General features: G+C 49.8%; 1 protein-coding gene across 1 annotated transcript; it reads right to left on the bottom strand.

Moving 5' to 3' along the window:
• Positions 1-6,107: 6,107 nt before the first annotated feature.
• WDR73 (WD repeat domain 73) lies at positions 6,108-20,074 on the bottom strand. The gene is made up of 8 exons (XM_034759318.1): positions 19,829-20,074; positions 19,195-19,262; positions 17,338-17,426; positions 15,384-15,472; positions 13,839-13,906; positions 12,354-12,518; positions 9,854-10,228; positions 6,108-6,532 (listed from the first exon to the last, which is right to left on the bottom strand). Exons 1-8 carry the CDS (start codon positions 19,873-19,875, stop codon positions 6,297-6,299), a joined length of 1,137 nt encoding a protein of 378 aa, XP_034615209.1. The 5' UTR covers positions 19,876-20,074; the 3' UTR covers positions 6,108-6,296.
• Between the last annotated feature and the right edge of the window lie 897 nt (positions 20,075-20,971).

Raw genomic sequence — 20,971 nt, 5'->3', positions numbered from 1 at the left:
CATGTCTCCCTCAGCCATTTGGCCTCTTCTCCATCATGCTCCTCCATGCTCAGCTCAGGTTTTTTCTCACTGCCTTGGAGAGAGGAGGGGGCCGCTATCTGCCGGCACCTCCCCTCATGGGACAGGAACTCCTCCGTTTGCTCAGTCTTTCACGCCTGACTGGGTGGGGCTGACACACACAGGCATCGCTGGACTGGCCCAGTCCTGAGGTTCCTGCAGCCGACACCCGTCGCTGAGCCACAGACCCCAGGTGCGCCACAGGCAGGTGTAAGAGCCCTGCAGTAGCAGCTCTGGGTTAATCTGCCCCCATGTTAGGTTTCATCCTGGGCTCTAATCATTGGAGACCGGCTTAAGTGCTGGTTATCCAGCAAACTACCCGCTCCCCACTTCGAACCTGAGTTCCTGGCCCCAGGGACAGCCTGAGTTCCCTAATGCCACAGGGGTGAGAAAGGATTTCCTTTGCTCCACTGTGTATTTTCCACCTTTTCATGTCAGTGATTGGCCCCGGTCCTTGTGTCACGAGCCCGAGAGAACCAAAGTTTCCAATCTCCCGTCACCTGCCCAGTCACTATTTCATAGCCTCTTACGTCCCTGTTTAGTCATCGCCTCTCTCAGGCCAACAAGCCCAAGCTTTTCAATCTCTCCCGTAAGAATCATTTTTCCAGGCCCTCGCTCTCTTTCATCTCCCGTCTCTGGACCGCCGCTAACTCTGCAATACGCTTACTGACCAGTGCTCCAGCCGAGGCCACACCATTGAGAACAGGATTATAATCGTCGGCATTTTCCTGCCTGCTTCCAGAGCTGACCACTGGTATTTCCCACTCGTGACCCACCCTTGTCCCGCATGTCGGGGCCAGCCCCCCTAGATGTATGGTTGAGCTGGCGGCGAAGGCGGCTGTCACGGGTAGTTGCATGCCATACACAGACACCCAGCCCGTGAAGCGCAATGGTGAGGTTACCCACGCAGGGGCTGCCTGCGGGACTGTGCACCCTGCGGGTAGGCTGACGCCCAGTGTAATCAGGCCGGCAGAGGATGAATGTGATGAAAGATGAAAAGAGCTAGAGCGTCCGAGCTTGGCCAAGCACTGGCCAAGGCCACTGGGGTGTGGGATGTGATACTAGCCTAGGGAAGGGGGAAAAGAACAAGAATCATTTAGTCTCTTCAAGGAGGGAGTGGTGGCGAAGTGGGAGGAAAATCTTGGCTGTCAGATGGGTTCAGGTGCTGGAAGTCATGAAACAAACCTTATCTCACCCCCACCCACCCACTCTTTGTGTCTCCTCCCCAAGGTCCCAACCTGCGCCTCACATCAGCATCTCTCCGGCCCCCAGGGCCTGCCTGGGATCTCTCGTCACACTGCATGGCCACACTCAGAGGCAGGTGCCCAGGCTAGGCAGATCTCTGCTCTGTTCCAGTGTGGCCAGAGCTGTGCGCCAAACTCAGAACATCTGTGTGTGGGCTGAGCATGTAACCCGGGACCAAAGTGCTTGTCTTGGCCTCACGCCACTCTCGGAAGCGGCTGGCTGCTGGCACGTCTCTGCGGCCCCTGGGAGAGAGGGGGCCATGGGTCTCCATGCACTGCCCATACCTGCAAGTGCTGCCCCTGAACCGGCCAATGCAAACTGCAGGGATGGTGATGGGGCCGGGGGCAGCATGGGGAGCTGCCTCCCTCCCCACGGCTGCAGAGACGTGTCAGCAGACAGCCGCTTCCGGGAGCAGCATGGGGCCATGGCAGGCAGCCTGCCTGCCTGCCTGAGCCCCGCTGCACTGCCAACTGGTTTAGGTGCAGATTAGGTGCAGTGTGACAATAGGATCCCTGCATCCAATTTCCCTCCCAGAGCTTGCACCCCTCACTCTTGCACCCCAAGCCCCTGCCCGGTGAAAGTGAATGAGGTGGGGGAGAGTGAATGAGGAAGGGAGGGAGCGGGGAATGGAGTGAGTGGGGTGGAGCCTCGGGGAAGGTGCGGGATAGATACTGAATTGATCTTAAATTCAAAGTGATCTTGTGCATAAAAAGGTTGAAGACCACTGTAGACTACTTTTAGTTTATAAAGCAGTGCTAAGCCCAACTCTCCTCTACAGCTATGAGACTTGGGTTACTATAGAAAACACCTGAAAAACCTGGAACGCTAGCACCAGCACTTTCTTGGGAAGATCCTCAACAAAGTGGGAGGATCATCGCACTAATGTCAGTGTCCTCCCAGAGGCCAACATCTTCAGTGTTGAGGCTGATTATCCAGCACTAACGGAGGTGGAGCGGGCACTGTGCACGCATGCCTGATGTACGCTTACCAAAACAACGGCTGTACACCCAACTCACCAAAGGAGAAAGGAACTGGGGAGGCCAAAAGAAACACTTTAAAGACACCCTCAAGATAAACATCAAGAGATGTGGCATCGACACCACACACTGGGAGGCAGCAGCCCACGATACAGATAATGGCGAAGCTTTGTCAGAGAGGGAACGTCCATTTTTGAGGAAAATTGCCTTGCCCTGGTCACAGAAAAATGCCAGAAAAGAAAGGAAAGACAACAGTCACGCAGCAATTGCGGCCCAACTCGGTCATCCAACACCACCTGCCATGTCTGCCAACAAGCCTGTGGCTCAAAGATCGGACTCCTCAGTCACCAAAGGACTCATGAAAAATAAAACCTGTGAGACCATCCTTGACTCATAGACTTTAAGGTCAGAAGGGACCACTATGATCTTCTAGTCCAACCTCCTGCACAACGCAGGCCACAGAATCTCGCCCACCCACTCCTGTAACAAATCCCTGACCTATGCCTGAACTATTGAAGTCCTCAACTTGTGGTTTAAAGACTTCAAGGTGCAGAGAATCCCCCAGCAAGTGACCCGTGCCCCACGCTGCAGAGGAAGGCGAAAAACTCCCAGGGCCTCTGCCAATCTGTCCTGGAGGAAAATTCCTTCTTCACCCCAAATATGGCGATCAGCTAAACCCTGAGCATGTGGGTAAGACTCACCAGCCAGACACCCAGGAAAGAATTCTCTGTAGTAACTCAGATCCCACCCCATCTAACATCCCATCACAGGCCATTGGGCATATTTACCGCTAATAGTCAAAGATCAATTAATTGCCAAAATTAGGCTATCCCATCATACCAACCCCTCCATAAACTTATCAAACTTAGTCTTGAAGCCAGATATGTCTTTTGCCTGCACTGCTCCCCTTGGAAGGCTGTTCCAGAACTTCACTCCTCTGATGGTTAGAAACCTTCGTCTAATTTCAGTCTAAACTTCCTAATGGCCAGTTTATATCCATTTGTTCTTGTGTCTACGTTGGTACTGAGCTTAAATAATTCCTCTCCCTCCCTGGTATTTATCCCTCTGATATATTTATAGAGAGCAATCATATCTACCCTCAGCCTTCTTTTGGTTAGGCTAAACAAGCCAAGCTCTTTGAGTCTCCTTTCATAAGGATTGATGGAAAACAGAGCCTGTCAAACTAAGCTGCTCTCTTTTTTTGTTATGAGATTACAAGTTGGTTGATAAAGATAACAGTGTTGACATAATATACTTTGACTTCTTTAAGGCATTTAACTTAGTGCCGCACATTTTAATTAAAAAACTAGAAAGGTATCAAATTAACATGGCACACAAGTGGATTAAAAGCTGTCTGATGGGTCTCACCATGTAATTGCGAAGGGGGAATTTTCATTGAGCGGGTGTGTTTCTACTGGTCCCGCAGGGATCAGTTCGCGGCTCTATGCTAGCTAATATTTTTATCAATGACTTGGAAGAAAACAAAATCATCACTGATAAAGTTTGCAGATGACACAGAAGTTGGGGAGAGACAAATAATGAAGAGGACAGGTCCCTAATACAGACTGATCTGGAGCGCTCGGGAAGCTGGGCATATGAAAATATGCATTTTAATATAGTTAAATATAAATGTATACATCTGAGAACAAAACATGCAAGCCATACTTACGGATGGGGGACTCTCTCCTGGGCAGCAGTGACTCTGAAAAAGATTTGGGGATCATGGTGGATAATCATCTGAACATGAGGTCCCACGGTGACACTGTGGCCAAAGGAGCTAATGTGATCCTGGGAGGCATAAACAAGGGAATCAAGTAGGGGTAGAGAGGTTGTTTTACCTCTGAGTTTGGCCCTGGTGTGACCGCTGCAGGAATCCTGTGTCCAGTGCTGGTGCTCACAATTCAAGAAGGATGTTGATAAGTTGGAGAGGGTTCAGAGAAGAGCCACAAGACTGATTAAAGGATTGGAAAACCAGCCTTATAGTAACAGACTCAAAGAGCTCAACCTATTTAGCTGAACCAGAGAAGGTTAAGGGATGACTTGATTACTGCCTGGTAAGTAGGTACACAGGGAACAAATATTTAATAATCAGCTCTTCAGTCTAGCAGACAAAGGTCTAACACGATCCAATGGCTAGAAGTTGAAACTAGACACGTTCAGACTGGAAATAAGGTGCACATTTTTAATGATGAGAGTGATTAACTATTGGAACAATTCACCAAGGGTGGTGGTGGATTCATCATCACTGACTATTTTTAAATCAAGATCAGATTTCTTCTAAAAGCTGTGCTCTAGGAATTAATTTGATGCAGGTCTTTGGCCAGTGCTTCACAGGAGATCAGACTACATGATCACAATGGTCCCTTCTGGCCTTGGAATCAGTGTATGCCCTCTACTAGTACCAACATTTTCAATATATACACAATACTGTGCGGGGTGTGTCTGGAGTGCCAGCTAAAGCTTAATCCCCTGGACTCTATCCCTCCCCATCACCCCAAACACAATCGTGTATGTGTACTCAGTACCACAAGCCAAGCAGAGAGGCAGTGATGTTGCAAAGGACAGGTGCCAACTGCTGTTGAAAGAAACCAAGGACAGGCCATGATCCCATGGGAGCAGAGTTACACACAGCAGGAGGAAAGCAAAGACTGGCTGGAGACAAACATGCTTAAGAGCTGACACAAAAAGAGCAGAAGCAGCTGAGACCTAGGACCAAAATGGAACGGAAGTGATGCCCAGGACCTCTGAACAGGAGTGAATTCTTGTCCCCTGTGAATCTAGCTACCTTGCTCTCCCCCTGCTCACATTCACTTTCTTCATCGAGACTTTCAGCAGCCACCTCCTTTGCATGGCCTGACTGTAACACAGCACTTTGTGACACACACACACTACACAAAACCCTGCAGTTAAACATAAGCCAAACTTCGACAGCATATTGTCACGTGTATTTGTTACAATTCACCCTGACGTCCTCTATCATAAGCCCTGGCCTACAATTGGAGCCTGTATGCTCACAAGGTGTTCCATTGAAGTCAATGGGGCGCTGCTCAGGCATACGTGGCTGCAGGGTTTAGGCATTTGAGTGTAAGATATTTGGGGCAGGGATTTTGTCTGTAAAGCATTACGTGCAACTAATAACTAGCCTCCAATTCCATTCTGTGTTTAAGAGCCTAAACGATCAGACACTTATCCTGATGAAAAGTGCTATGCATGAGCTACGAGGTATTATCCACACTTTCTTGGCCTTAGCTGCATAAGAGAGATCAAAACGCCCTTCAAAATTAAGCTGGGTGTATTAGTGTTGAAAGGCTGCTGTCTACATCACAGGAGCCATAAGCGTGGATTGCCCGGTGCACTACGGTTTCATCAGTGGAACTAGTCTCATGGTATTAGAACTACTGAAATGTTGCTGTTTTAGGGCAGGTCTTCACTACCGGAGGGGGGGGGGGGGGAAGGGTCGATTTAAGATACGCAAATTCAGCTACGCGAATAGCGTAGCTGGATTCGACGTATCGGAGCCAACTTACCCCGGAAAATCGACCTCTGTGGCTCCCCATCGACGGCGCTTACTCCCACCTCCGCTGGTGGAGTAAGAGCGTCGATTCGGGGATCGATTGTCGTGTCCCGACGAGACGCGATAATTCGATCCCCGAGAGATCGATTTCTACCCGCCGATTCAGGCGGGTAGTGTAGACCTAGCCTTAGGTTGCAGATTTTCCCCGGTGGTGGGGGAAGCCAGCTCACAGCAGCTTTGAGAAGCAGTAAGTGACACAGGCCACATGAGGGCAGTCTGAGGGGGATGCAAGAACTAAAAAAGGAAAAACGGTGACAAATGAAATAGATGTTTAAAATTCTTACTGTTTTAAATAATCCAAAGTGTAAAACTTATTCTGAACAATGATCTTCAGTCTAGAGTGTCCCTTATACACAGGGTTACACATGCAAGGGCAGCAGATTTCAGAGTGTAAATACAGAAAAAAAATCAATCAGTCTGAGTTTTCATAACAGGAAGACAGATCAACTGTTCTTGTGAGAATCTGCCCAGTCCCAGACATGCAGGGAGCCATCATTTGCTGCTGATAACAACATTCTTGGTTTCCACGGATGCCAAGCATGTGTTGTAACCAGGGGAAAGTCACCGCCGTTGTCCATGCCACTGAAGATATGTCCTTTGTGACTAAACAGCGGCTCTGCTTCTCCACCAGACACAGGCCAGTTCCGTGTGTCATAGATGTGAACGGTCCCATTGAAGCCTTTGTTTAAAGAATAAAAAAAGAATGTCAGACTATAGAAATGGGCGACTGTTCGGCTTGGTCCAGGAGCCCTAACTTCCACTTGCCCTGCAGGGCGAGCTCCACTCAGGAACACTACGCTCCAGTTCACACATTCCATCCGGGCAGGACAGGTGAGATTGAACAGACTACAGCCCTGGAGTCAGAGACCCCAGGTATTTATCCACCACTGTAAAGAATATAGCGCAGGCTCAGGTAACCCGAGAATTCATTCACCTATCTTTATACCATCCCTGTTGAGACAAGACCTCATGCTCATGGTGTCCCAACAGGAACACTGCCTGGTATCCTAAATCTGTGTATATGTACATGGTTGGCACTGTTGAACAGGCAGCATTTACCAACAGCTTCCACACAGTTATCAGAGGGAATTTATGTTCTAACTAGAGGAGTCACAGGGCTGGTCTACACTGGGGGGGGTGTGTGTGTGTGCGCACGAATAGCGTAGCTGAAGTCCAAGTATCTTGGATCGAATTACCTGGGGTCCAGACGGCGTGGGATCAACGGCCACGGCTCCCCCGTCGACTGCGCTACCGCCGCTCGCTCTGGTGGAGTTCCGGAGTCGGCGGTGAGCGCGTTCGGGGATCGATATATCGTCTTAACGAGATGAGATATATCGATCCCGGCCGCCGATACGGGACATACCCACATACAATAGGGTGACAGCTATTGGCATATACTACAGCATAGAATCATAGAAATGTAGGGCTGGAAGGGGCTGTGACGTTGTGCAGTCTATATGGTTTTATAAAAACATGATAATAAGTGAATATAATGCAACTGGGATATGCTTCGTGCAAAAGGTCTCTTGTAAGGTATCATTACAAAGCTCATAATCAACTGAGTGTGATCATCCTATTTATAGAAATGTACCACTCTTGTATCTAAAACTAGAAATATAAAATATAACTCTGAGGGCCTATTGCAATTATGCAAAGTGTGGGCCATTAATGATGGTTTGGAATCTTGAGGACTCCCATTAACCAGGACCATTGTCTCCAAATGGCTGTGGTTACCTGTTAGTCTTCCTGTATACGTGTGTGCTGGCAAGTGGGTAATGAAGTCTTGCAGTGACATGCGATCATGTCACCTGAACTGGAATCCATTTTTAACCTGGTGCTTGTCCAGTGAGGGGGGGTGGAAACCCAGAGGGACAAAGGGTTCCCGCCTTATGCAAAAGATATATAAAGGGGTGGAAGAGAACAAAGGGAGCGAGGAGCCATCATGAAGAATCCCCTACCTACCACCTGAGCTGGAACAAGAGCTGTACCGGGGAAAGAATTGTGCCCAGGCCTGGAAGGTGTCCAGTCTGAGAAAAACCTTACTGAAGTATCTCTGAGGGTGGATTATCTGTATTCAGTTTGATTAGACATAGATTTGCGCATTTTATTTTATTTTGCTTGGTGACTTACTTTGTTCTGTCTGTTACTGCTTGGAACCACTTAAATCCTATTTTCTGTATTTAATAAAATCACTTTTTATTTAGTAATTTACTCAGAGTATGTATTGATACCTGGGGGAGCAAACAACTGTGGATATCTCTCTATCAGTGTTATAGAGGGTGAATAATTTATGAGTTTGCCCTGCATAAGCTTTATGCAGGGTAAAACGGATTTATCTGGGTTTAGACCCCATTGGGAGTTGAGCATCTGAGTGCTAGAGACAAGCACACTACTGTGAGCTGTTTTCAGGTAAACTTGCAGCTTTGGGGCAAGTGATTCAGACCCTGGGTCTGTGTTGGAGCAGACGGGAGTGTCTGGCTCAGCAAGACAGGGTGCTGGAGTCTTGAGCTGGCAGGGAAAACAGGAGCAGAGGTAGTCTTGGCACATCGGGTGGCAGCTCCCAAGGGGGTTTCTGTGATCAACCCGTCACAGGGACCTCAATCGGTCATCTAATCCAGTCCCCACCACTCAGGCAGGACTAAGTCATAACTAGACCATCCCTGACAGGTGATTGTCCAACCTGCTCTTAAAAAACCTCCAGTGACGGAGATTCCTCAACCTCCCTAAGCAATTTTTTTTGCAATGCTTAACTACCCTGACAAGTAGGAAGTTTTTTCCTAATGTCCCACCTAAACTGTCCTTGCTGCAATTTAAGCCCATTGCTTCTTGTCCTATCCTCAGAGGTTAAGAACAATTCTTCTCCCTCCTCCTTGTAACAACCATTTATGTATTTGAAAACTGTTATGTCCCCTCTCAGTCTTCTCCAGACTAAACAAACCCAGTTTATTCAATCCTATTTACTTCAGACCATTTCTCCAGTTTGTTCACATCATTTTGAATTATCCTATCCTCCAAAGCACTTGCAACCCAAGCCGGGGCTTGGTATCATCCGCAAACTAAATCATTGATGAAGATACTGAACAGAACAAGACTCAGGTCCAATGCCTATGATGACTACTACTATGAGACAGTATCTAAAGCTTTAGTAAAGTTAAGATATACCACAACTACAACTTCCCCTCCATCCACAAGGCTTGTTACCCTGCCAAAGAAAGCTATCAGGTTGATTTGACATGATTTGTTCTTGACAAATCCAAGTTCACGGTTACCTATCACCTTCTAGGTGTTTGCAAATTGACTGCTGGATTAATTGCTCCATTCTCTTTGCGGGTACTGAAGTTAAGCTGACTGGTTTGTAACTCCCTGCTTGGTGAGTGCTGACTGATGCTACAGCAATGTGCAGGAGCAACCTGTGGACCCTGAGATGAATTCAGGTCAGCGTAGAGCATTGATGGAGCTGGGGAGGGATGGAGAAGAGGTCTTTATTATTTCACCTTGGGCCTGATTCTCAGTAACTGGAGACCCAACTTGCACTTATGCATTTGCTCAAGCACTAACTGCGCACACTAACCAGGGATCTACACGCACACCGGAGTTAAGCGCATGCACAAAAGCAGGTGCCGGCCTGGGGCTGCACTCCGAGCCAGTGCACGTGACTGTATTTGGAGGAAGCTGCACCCACTTGCCATCTTGTCCCAGCCTCTGTGCCAAACCCCACCCTGCTGTAACTCCACTGAAGTCCATGGGGTTACACCAGGGCTGAGTCTGGTCCATCACGTTTTGTCGTCATTTTAGCTCTCTGGGAGATGAAACACACAGCTTATCTCCACGCTAAGCTAGGGATCCTAGGGATCGTGGTCTTAGGGATCAGCAGTCACATGATCTCACTCCAAACTGACAAGCCAGGGGTACATAGATCGCCATGGGACCAGCCTTTCAGTGCAGACTCAGTCAGTTCTGAAAACACATGGCAAACAAATCCCCACCTCCCGAGAGTTACCTGAAACGGCGAGGCATCCGTCCAGAACAGGAGCCCAGGAGACGCACAGGAACTCCGCGCCTTGGCTGGCTGCAGAAACTTTGCACCTGGCCGATTTCAGAGGCTTTGGGATATTTCTCAAGTCTGTTAGCGTGAGCTGTCCTCCAGACGAGAGGCGGGCTATGGCGGGTGCATTCACATCAGAGCCCTGCAGACCAGAACCGACACCCATGCACCACTGCTCCCCACTGAGTGCCGAAGGAACGGATGTATCGCCCAGGGGACTCTGCGGCTGTCGAACATCTGCCAGACACAGCTGGCCCTTCACGCAGCAGGCCAGCAAAGTATTACAGTCCAGGAATTCCAGGCCACTGATCTCATCGCTGATACTAGAGGCTAAGAGAGGAGGAAGAAAACCTCAGACTCCACAGGAGCTACAACTGCTAGGTTCAGAAATTGCACGGGTGACAAATAGATCAAACACAGGGTTAAACACACTCCTTTCTGTGGAAGCAGACTTGGAAGCTGCTTTAGAAAGAGAAAGGGTCAGTTTTCGGGCAGGACTAGCAGCAGGGAGCTGGCGTATGCCCTAGGTCTACAACGGTACAGCCTCAAATGCTAAGGGCCACATTCTGCTCTTGCTGGGGGGAGTTGACCCCTGGGCAGAGGACGTGCGCAGGTGAATCTACTGCAACACAAGGGTAGTCCCAAACCCAAATCCCCCACTCATCAAACTGCATATGAGTAAGGCTACAAGACCTCCATGACACCGGGGAGCCCTGCAGCAGCCCAGTCTCCGTGGGCAGCAGGGGACCCTCCTACAGCTGACCAGCTGCCACGGAGGGGGAGGGGTGGGGTGAAGGGGAACAAACCCTACAGCTCCCACCAGTGGGGACCCCTGAGCTGTCCAAGGGCCCCCCTGCAGTTGCTCAGCTGCTGCAGCCAGCCAGCTAGCCCCTCCCCCCCGTCCCGCCCGCGGCAGAGGGACCCCGGAGGTGCTTAGCTGACGCAGGTGGTGGTGCCCTCTTCCCCACCCCCACTCCCATCCCCAGCTCCCAGCCACTGGACAACAGGGTCCCTGCAGCTCCCGTCAGGAATGTTTTTAGTAAAAGTCAGGGACAGGTCACGGCTTCTGTAAACTTTTGTTCATTGCCTGTGACCTGTCCCTGACTTTTACTAAAAATATCCATGACAAAACCATAGCCTTACACATGAGCCCCCAAGCTATACTCTCGTCCTCACCACGAAGAGCTCCGCTACTGACAGAAAAGCAGCACGTTGGTATGGTATCACGGAGACACAAACGCACAACGCCAGCTACTTTTCACTATAGACGTGCACTTCCCAATGCCCCCTCAGTACAACCAGCCCCAGCTGCTGACGTCTGAAAGCCACTGGGACTGGTAATACAAGTGTTGTCCCTCGGGTGTTGGATCTGCTGGGAGTAAAAACTTATTTAGGCTTGACAGAAGCCTGCTGTGGATTTTAAGAGACTGTTCTGATAGCGTTTAACACAGAAAGCATAAGGAGAACTGTGTATGTGTAGAAATTGCAGAGTAATCCTGTTTGTGAGGACAAGATAAAGTAACTAAAAAGCTAGAAAAGACCAGTGTGAACTAACACTAAACCTGTACTGATGGGAGAGGAGAGTTAACCGTGGTGAGATTTTCCTGATGAGCTTCCCACTGGTGAGTAACTGAGCACTACTTGCTAAGTGTTTTGCCTTAAAAGATATTAGGTAGACCCATCTTCTGAGTAAGTGAATATCAGTCCAACAGGACTGGAATGTGGAATTATCCAGGCTTTGGACAGAGTTAGGGTAACATTTACAGAAGGGGCTAAGATCCACTGACTTTCAATAAGATTTAAGTTCCTAAATCACCATGGCCCCTGTGCAGCAGAGTTCAAAAGTGCCAACAGACAGGTCATTCTAAGAGAACGTTGCATTGTGGGATTGCAGCTGGGGGACTGCTCATACTGGTACAGGAGTATGTTCATGCCGTCACTGTGCCAGCAGAATTTTACCAACTGGGAGCTTGTGTCACTCTGAAAGGGGGAATAACTATGCTGGAAGAAATGGAGGATTTTGTCAGTAGGAGGAAAAAATAAGTGTGGACATGCACCAGGCTGTGCTCAAAAAAGGGGAGTTTTGCTGGTACAATTTTCTAGCATAAACCACAGCCTAGGAGTCTCTGAAAACAGTCCGCTTGGTCTACAGCACAGGCTCACAAACCTGGGTTCATGGCGTTGCAACCACCATCCGTTCTTCCTGGCTAGGTAAGAGGAGGATGCCAAAGCTATGTTCTGCTGCGACATGGGGTCACCGTGAAGAAAACTTTCTGTAAGTGCTTAAAGGACTCAGGTGCCTAAGTCTCACTGGGATTTAGGCGCTTTTGAAAATCTTCCCCTGAAAACCACTGGTTTAAAGAGTGTACTGCTTAGGTAGTCTATTGTGAAATCTCCCTCCACCCCCAGCCCCAGCTTTATAAAGGCAAACAAGACCAGGTTTCTCTTTAAATACCTGCTGTGTAGATGTTTTTCTTTGATTCAATCTCTGTAATTTGGACATTGTTGACTCTTGAGCCATGAAGGACACAGGGGGTTCTGGCCAAAGTGGTTGCAATTTTAGCCCAAGGTTTCTTGCTGTCATTTCCCGTAGGGATGGTACTTACAGATTTAACAACATCTATTTGAAAGAGATAAATAATGAGCTATAACAGTGCAAATACTGAATTAGTTACATTTTTGAACTGTTCTGTGAAACTGTATTACAATTCAACCCACAATTGATATTTTAAATCCTCTTCCAAGGGCACAAATACCTTTCACAACACTTGGTAAAATGGTCTATTTAGAAATCTAGATAACCCAATTTAAAAGTGTTAAGCAGGTCGCTTGTTTTCAGCAAGTGACAGAATAAATAAAATAATTGCAATAAATACTTAGCACTTCTCTTTCATGGACTTCACAGTGCTTTACAAAGTGGGGGTCCCCATCTGACAGATGGGAAACTGAGGCACAGAGCAGTGATGTGATTTGCAAAGGGTCAGAGCGTAGAGCCCTTGTTCATACTGCTGAAAACTCCTGCTTAGGAGAGTGATGCCAATGAAGCGAATGGGACAACTCCTGTGAGTATCTGCTTGCAAACAAGAGTAAGGGATTTACAATCCATCCCAAAGCGAGTCAAAGGCAGTAAGTGAACAGATCCGAGGTGTCCTAACTTCCAGTCTGACTGGGCTGGGCTCCTGCCCTAGTGACAGCAGAGCAGACACCAGTGGTTAAAAACATGACATTGTCCTTTCAGCTAAACATCTCCGAGGCCAGAGGCAGTGCAGGGGATTTGGCCATGTGACTAGTAACACTGAGTGAAGATCAACTAAATGCATCCACAGACATGTGCTGAAAATGGACTCCAGGACTATAACCTGCATGGTGTAGCAGAAGCTTCCCAACAATGGAAAGCTCAGATGGTGGGTCAGAGCCGCAGCTCGCTCCTGGCGAACTGTGGCTCTCTACACAACAATTTCACATTGACATACAGGCCAAAATTTCCAGGGACTAGTGATTTTGGCCTCTCAATCTGAGACACCTTAAAGAGGCCCAATTCTCAGAGATGCTGCTCACCCGCTCTTCCAGAGGGTCTCCGTTTGGGCTCCTGTAACACCCAGCCATTTTTGAGAGTTTAGGCCATAGAGCCTTTTTTGTCCTCCATAATGTTTCTTATTGAAGTGCCCTGGAATTAACACTCTACCCTTCTCTAGCACCTTCCATCCAGGAGACTCCAAGTGCTCCACAACTAGGAGAGGATTAATTCACACGACCCCCCCCCCCCGCCTCCTGTGTAGTAGGGAAGCTCTAACCCTCTTGGGCAGCAAAGCTGAGCAAGTTGCCAATGGTACTTTATACGTCACCCGTGCTGCAGGAGGACTATGCAGAGAGGAGCTAGCGGCAGACTGTCTACCTACCAATTTAAACTTGTGTAACAGCTGCTCAGACATGCACTCACCAGTGTCCTCCACTGCCAACTGCCACACCTGCAGGGAACTATCTGGCGGGCCACTTGTTACCAGCAAGCTGTGAAAACAAGGAAACCGGATGCAAGCTCTGCATTAATGGAAAGTGGCCTTTCCCCTCAGGACTGGTACATGCTGGTGTTGACAGGCATGTCTGTTCTATTTCCTCCCATTATGCCCAGGGCTCAGGCTCAGTTTCTCCCATCCTGCACCTGGGGCAGGGACAGGCGCACCTGGGGCAGGGACAGGCGCACCTGGGGCATTAAGCTACGCTATGGCCGCCTGCATTTGGGGACCTCGCAGGAGTCTGCCTGGTTCCCCCTGTAGTTAGAGCAGCCCCAGGGGGGCAAACACTGAGGAAGGGAGACTAGCAGAGGGATGTGTGCGCATGGGGTGGGGAATCTGCTGAAGAGGTGGGGTGAACTGGTAACAGAAGTTGGCTGTTTGCATGGCCCTCAAATGGCCATGAGAAAGTCCTTGCAGAGCCTCCAGTATTCTCCTTGGCAGGAACACTCCGGCCCAAGAGAGGTGAGAGTCCAAGGTATAGCAGACGGTGCCAGTTGCTCAGGTCCCAATGGCTCTCCAAGGACTTAACGGACACCAAGGGCTGCTTTGCCTTTTCATTCCTGCCCTGCTTTAATGTCAGCAATTGAGTCTCTGCCGCCAACACTAGACTGGGCAAAGCACTGGAAAATACCCAGGGAATGATCTGTGGGAGCCTGGGGAGAGGAGAGGGAAAGGGGAGAGAGAGCCTCCCCAGGTCAGTGAAGGAGGCTGTTTGCCGGAGCTGCCTCCTAAAAATTCCACCCCCAGGGCAGTCCTTTCAGTGGTTTCCCACCAGGAGGGGGCGCTGCTAACACTGCCTCTTCTCTACAGCCGCTCCCTTTCTGCTGGCTCCTCTGATCTCCCCTCCCCAGCATGACACAGGACAGCAAGAGTAGAGCGGCCAGCTGCCCCATGCACCCCACAACACAAGCTTGAGCACTTCTGTAGTGGGGAGGCAGGGGAAGGAGATATCCCAGCGGGTGAGATACCTAAGGCACCTCTCCTGGGTGAGGCCATGTAGAAAACCCGCAGAGAGGGAGGACCGCCGGAGGAAGAGAAAGAGGTGAGCCAATGGAATGCACAGGGGAGTATACACAGGAGCACAGGGGGGAGGGGCCAGGAGAGGCATCACCACATCAGAAAGTGCGGGGGGGGGGAGATGGTGAATTGAGGCAACAGCAAGAAAAAGTGAGAGAAGAAATTGACCTGGCACTGAGGGGAGAAGGAAGGAGCCAGAGTCCTTTCCGCTAGGGGATTTTCACATACGTTCCTGTTTTACTGGACCTCCCTTGGCAGATAGCCTGGCTGAGTGTTTGGGGGGTGGGGAGGGCTCTTCAGAGCCCTTGTTACATTCATTTTGCTGGCTGGCTATGTTAAAAGCTGGCAAGTCTTGTGAGGTGGCTCAAACTGGACAGGGAATGGGGAGTTTTCATCGAACAAAACAAATCCAACACATCCATTCGACAGGAACCAGAAAGTCCCCATCTACATACCTAGTGTCTGGCACATGCCGCAGGCTGTACACAGGGTGGTCGGAAAATCCACCACGTTCCACCTTGAAATCTCTCTCGGGACACAAACCCTACAAACCAGAAGCAGACAGATGCTGTTCTTTAGCACATAATGCCGCTAAGTTCAACATTCCTTCACTCTTTCAAGGTAACTGGGCAGCAAGTCAAGGTCTGTAAGGGCTGAAGTCCTCAGGTACAGTTAATACTGTCAATTTATGCAGTGTTTTTTATCCGGGGGGGATCCCAAAGCACTTTGAAAACAAACTGATATGCAGGGAGTGTTTCCGCACCCAGCTCTGGGGAGAAGCCAAGCACATGACCATTGCACAGTTTGAGACAAGACACGAGGAACACTATATCGAATACAACAGCAGAGGATGACCAGAGCGGAGGTGTGGCCAAGCCCCAGGGTTTAACATTCCTGCTCCTGGAATCATTGGAGGTTCCAAGGCATTTCTCACTAGCAGCCATGACTTTGGATTTACAACTCACCTAAAAGACAGGAACTCCAACAGCAGAGTGCCCCGTTCCCGCACGCTGGGGCACTGGCCAGTGGGGAGCATGCCACCCAGTAACAAAGCACCGTTTTCTGCAGCACTGGGAAGCTCGTCCATTTAAGTACTAACTTAGTCTGCTTCCACTTTGCCTGGGTGATCAGCGGAGACCACAGCACAAGATGGTACAGGAGGTACCAATACAAAAACGTTTGCAAGGGGGGTACTATGGTGTTTGTTATAAGTGCAGGGAGATGCCAAGGGTTCCTTCAGAAACCCAAGGGTGCGAATCTGAAACACTGCCAGATCACAAAAGTTTCTGTTCTGGGGCTGGGGATGAGAGTCAGTCAGAACTGAGCAGAGCTTCTCAAATGAAGACATAGGGAGCAAACTGGCAGTGTGGTCTGGTGGACAGAGCCCTGGATTGGAACTCAGGAGATGTGGATTCATTTCCCTACTTGCCACTTGCCTGCTGGGTAACCTGAGACCAGTGGCTTTGCTTCTCTGTGCCTCAGTTTCCCTCTCTGTAAAATGAAGACAATGAAACTGATGTTGGACGTAGAGTGCTTTGAGATCTACAGAGAAAAGTGCTAGAAGAGCTAATGTTCTTATTCTGCATGAGGTTTTGCAGGCAGGGAGTCTGCAGGATTGGGCACTTAGTGAGGTAGATGAGTTGAGTCCAAATATGACTGCAAACGGATTTAAACTAGCTGAGTAAAGAAGGTAACAAGCAAAGCAGCCCAGGAGTCTGCACGAACTAACTCCAGAGCAGCTGGTGTCCGCACATTCATCCACACTGCCCTGCAATAGAAACAACCTCCTAAAACTAAGGGTACGTCCAGACTACCCGCCAAATCGGCGGGTAGTAATCGATCTATCAGGGATCGATATATCGCATCTCGTCTAGATGCAATATGTCGATCCCCGAACCACGCTCCCGTTGATTCCAGAACTCCACCAGGGCGAGTGGCAGCAGCGGAGTCGACAGGGGAGCCATGGCCGTCGATCCCGCGCCGTGAGGACCCAAGGTAAGTCGAAATAAGATACACAATTTCAGCTACGGAAATCCGTAGCTGAAGTCGACGCATCTTACATCGACACTCCCCCTGTGTAGAGCTGCCCTAATTCACCAAGCCACTTCTCTCTCCTCATTCAATTCCTCCTGAAAACTTACCCCAGCCCTACGACAAGTCAGTCCACACTCACAACCACAACAGCAGACTCAGATGGAAACGTCAAGATGCATCCATGCCTTCACTGAGTGATCTCAATATATCTCTTGTTCTACCTTGTGTATCTAACCAGGTCATGTCTACATGCAGCCTATAAATTCTTCAGGGGGTGGACCCTGTCTTTTTGCGGTTTTCTGTATAACGCCTGCTGGCTGCACACATTTGGGGGAGCTAAAGAATTTGAAATGAATACCACTTAGTCACCATCACCTGCTTCTCTTTCACATACAGTTTTTGAGGCAACAGGAGCTGGAGAATTTCATTTCTTCTGGAGTTCTCGTATCCCGCTACACAGACACCTAGATTTACAAAAGAAACATTGAGGAGATGAGTTCAGGGTGAGCCTGCTCATTCACTAGGAACAATTTTCTGAAGGGAATTTAAGGATTAGGGTGTTCGCTGTACTGGGGGAAATCTGTCTCAAATCACAACGTGCTGCCATTGGATCAATTTACCCCTCTCCTCTACATCTGCAGGAGACTCACCCTTCTAAGCCGTTTCTTCCTTCTACTTTGGTATTTTTTACCCCAACAAACGTCTCCTTCGTTGTTTTCCCATTCCATTTTACTCTCCACAGGATCACACCACTGTCTCAGCTACAGCACATAGTACTTGCCCGGAGGCAACAATTGGAGTTGCTGACACAGACCTAATAAATTTCACTCAACTAATCCTGCTGGATGAGGTGCTATGTGCAGGAATCCCAGGGGGTGAAAGGTCACAGTAATGTAATGTAGGAGAAGCACTACCATACAGCAGCATTCCCAATCCCCGTCAGCAGCCGAGGACTGAACTAGTGTCTGGGCACCTGTACATAATGCTTCCCCAGCAGAAGGAGCTTGACAAGGATCCTATCCCTCTCTACTGCTGCTCCTGTTAAGGCCACTGGGAGGGTGTTGCGAACACAAGCAGCACTAGAAGCACAATTTTCTTAGAATGAGGCAAGGTTGCAGAAACAATAAAGGCTTTTATGGCAACAGCGCCTTTGGTTAACCAAAACACTAGACTCCAGACCTTGGCCAGTCTCCTGCTCCCTCAAAAAGTCCTGGACTGTGGGGTATGTATCCAGAACATTTCAACTAGCGGCCAGTGATTAAAAACCACCTCACAGGAACATAGAAACTGCCACACTGGAACAGATGAGCAGTCCATCTAGCCCAGTATGCTGTCTCTGACAGTGGCCAGAACCAAATGCTTCAAATAAAAGTATGAGAACTTTTCAACTGCAAATGTATAATAATCTACCTGAACATAGGCCTCCTCCTGATCTCTAATAGTGATTGGCTTAGACCCTGAAGCACAATGCTTAAATCCCTGCCAAATTTTTGTCATTAATTATAACACTGAATATGCTTGAAGCGCCTGATCTACCTTCTCTAGAGAACATTCATTATTTTAATGCACTTTTATCATTTCCCCTCTTATTCATCTCTATTCTAAGGTAACGATCCTAATCTTTTCAATCTGTCTTTTTTAGTAGAATGTTTGCAGGCTCTTGACTGTTTTCATTGCTCTTCTCTGAACCACCTCTATCTCTAGTTGCTAGTAAGTTATCACCATCTAATGGCTGTTGAGTGGCCCGTGTGAAGTAAGTCTGGGGTCCATATCACAAAATTTACCTTAGTTGATTACTTGCAGCGTTGTCGTAGGCATGTTGGTCCCAAGATATGACAGAGACAAGGTAGAGGAGATAATCTTGTATTGGACTTACTTCTCTTCATGGAAAATACAAACTTTTGAGGTACACAGAGCTGTGTGATCTGAAAGTGTGTACCTTCCACTAACAGAAGTTGATACAATAAAAAATATTATTCACCCAACTTGTCTCACTCCAGATTAATTAGCAGATGGCCTATCCAAAATCTTTCCATGGAATCTTCTGGAAATATATGCTATATTTGCCAGTGCTGTACCTATTTCTGTGGACTGACAAGAGTTCATCTCTCCAGGGCTGTTAAACGGGCCACTTTCACCAGCACTAAATTCACCCAGAAATAAATATGGGAGCCACCGAGTTCTGAAAACAGCTACTAATTTTGCCAAGCAAACACAAGTGAAATGACTCACTTTTTTCTCCTATCCATTCAATGACTCTGGTCGGCTCTTGGAGCTCAAACACATGCAAATCATTATATCTGAAAGCAAAAAAAAAAAAGCATTAGAACTGGAACAATTTGTATAGTGGGGGTGCTAAGAGCCATTGAACCAATATGCAAATCCGGTACATGATAGAAACCACTTCAAACCAGAGGGTGCAGCAGCACCCCCAGCACCTATGCATTAGACCAGCCCACAGAGAAGGCAATGTCTCTCACAGGCAAGTCTTTAATTCCATGGGTTATGGATGGTGCTGATAACGATCGTTGCTTATCTCTGCTTCCCGTCTGTAGCGCTCAACGCGCCATACCACCGAGGTCAGTATCATTGGCCCCGTTATTCACATGGGGAAACCGAGGCACGGAGCGGTGAAGTGACTTGCTCAAGGCCAGTGTGGCCCCGCACCTGGCCCGCGCCGCGCAGGTTGCTCTGGGGGCGGGGGCAATGGCTGGTCCCCTCCCGCTCCCGGAGACGGCGCGTGACCCGACCGGGGCTGACGTGCGAACGGGGGCTGGAGCAGCGGGCCTAGGGAGGAGGGGAGGGGGCAGGGCAGGGCCCGGCCGGGATCTCGGGGCGCTCCGGGGCCCCAGGGCGGGGCGCTCACAGCCGCAAGGACTCCAGCAGCCAATCCTCCGCAGACTCCTCCGCCATCCCGAGGCAGGCGCGCGCCGCCCAACGGCCACAGGGTCACATGACCCCTCCCCGCCACGTGACCGACTTTTCCAGGGCGGCCGCCACGCCAGTCACGTGATACTCCAACACGTGACGCGTCTTGGACCCCAGGATTCCTTCTCTGGCGAGGACTTCCCGTGACAGAGGAGTTCTTCCCCCTCCTGCTGCATGGACGGGGGCTACCGGCTCCTCCCTCGGCGGGCCGCCCCGAGCGCGCCCACTGCGGCTGCGCAGCCGCCGCCACGCCCAGGCTCCTTCCACTCCCCCGAGCTCAGCCGCGAGGACGGGGTCTGCGCGGGCTTCCGCCTCTGTACGCATGCGCACAAGCCACTCCCTCCCCCCGCCGGGCTGGAGCCGCCTGGGCGCGCTCCGTGCGCGGGGCGGGGTCAGGCCCAGGGGGCAGCCAGCCCCGTAGCCTGTGCGGCGCCGGCCAGTGCCCGGTGACAGGGCAAGCGGCCGCGCTCCCAGCTGCGGGCAGGCAGCGGCTCGGGGCACCCGGGGCGGGGGGTCGCGTCCCTCAGCAGCTTCGCTAAGAGCCGTGGCTGGACCTGTCCCCCAGGGACGGTCTGCGGGCAGTGGGGGCCTCAGGCTGGCTGCATTGTGTGAATGTTTCGGACCATACCAGCCAGACTGGGTCACTCAAAGGTCCAGCCAGCCCAGTATCCTGTCTGCCGACAGTGGCCAATGCCAGGTGTCCCAGAGGGAATCACCAAGTGATCCATCCCGTTGCCCGTTCCCAGCTTCTGGCAAACAGAGGTTGGGACATCATCCCTGCCCATCCTGGCTAATAGCCACTGATGGACCTGTCCTCCATAGAATCGTACGACTGGAAGGGACCTCCAGAGGTCATCTACGCCAGTCCCTGGCACTCATGGCAGGACTAAGTATTATCTAGACCCTTCCTGATAGTTGTTTCTCTAACCTGCTCTTTAAAATCTCCAATGATGAAGATTTCACAACCTCCTTAAGCAATTTATTCCAGTGCTAAACCACTGTGACGGGCAGTTTTTCCTAATGTGCAACCTAAACCTCCCTTGCTGCAATTTAAGCCCATTGCTTCTTGTTCTATCCTCAG

Source organism: Trachemys scripta, chromosome 1 (genome assembly GCF_013100865.1).
Source record: "Trachemys scripta elegans isolate TJP31775 chromosome 1, CAS_Tse_1.0, whole genome shotgun sequence".
Lineage (NCBI taxonomy): Eukaryota > Metazoa > Chordata > Testudines > Emydidae > Trachemys > Trachemys scripta.
Note: the sequence above shows the minus strand (reverse complement) of the source record. Positions and strands in the feature narration are given on the sequence as shown.

Excerpts from the sequence above, each read along its gene's own strand:
- WDR73 (XM_034759318.1), bottom strand. The coding sequence starts at position 19,875 with ATGGCGGAGGAGTCTGCGGAGGATTGGCTGCTGGAGTCCTTGCGGCT. Across the intron at positions 15,473-17,337 it reads TGTATGTGAAAGAGAAGCAG|GGTTTGTGTCCCGAGAGAGA; the intron begins GTGATGGTGACT and ends TCTGGTTTGTAG. Across the intron at positions 12,519-13,838 it reads GTTGGCAGTGGAGGACACTG|ATGTTGTTAAATCTGTAAGT; the intron begins GTGAGTGCATGT and ends TCTTTCAAATAG.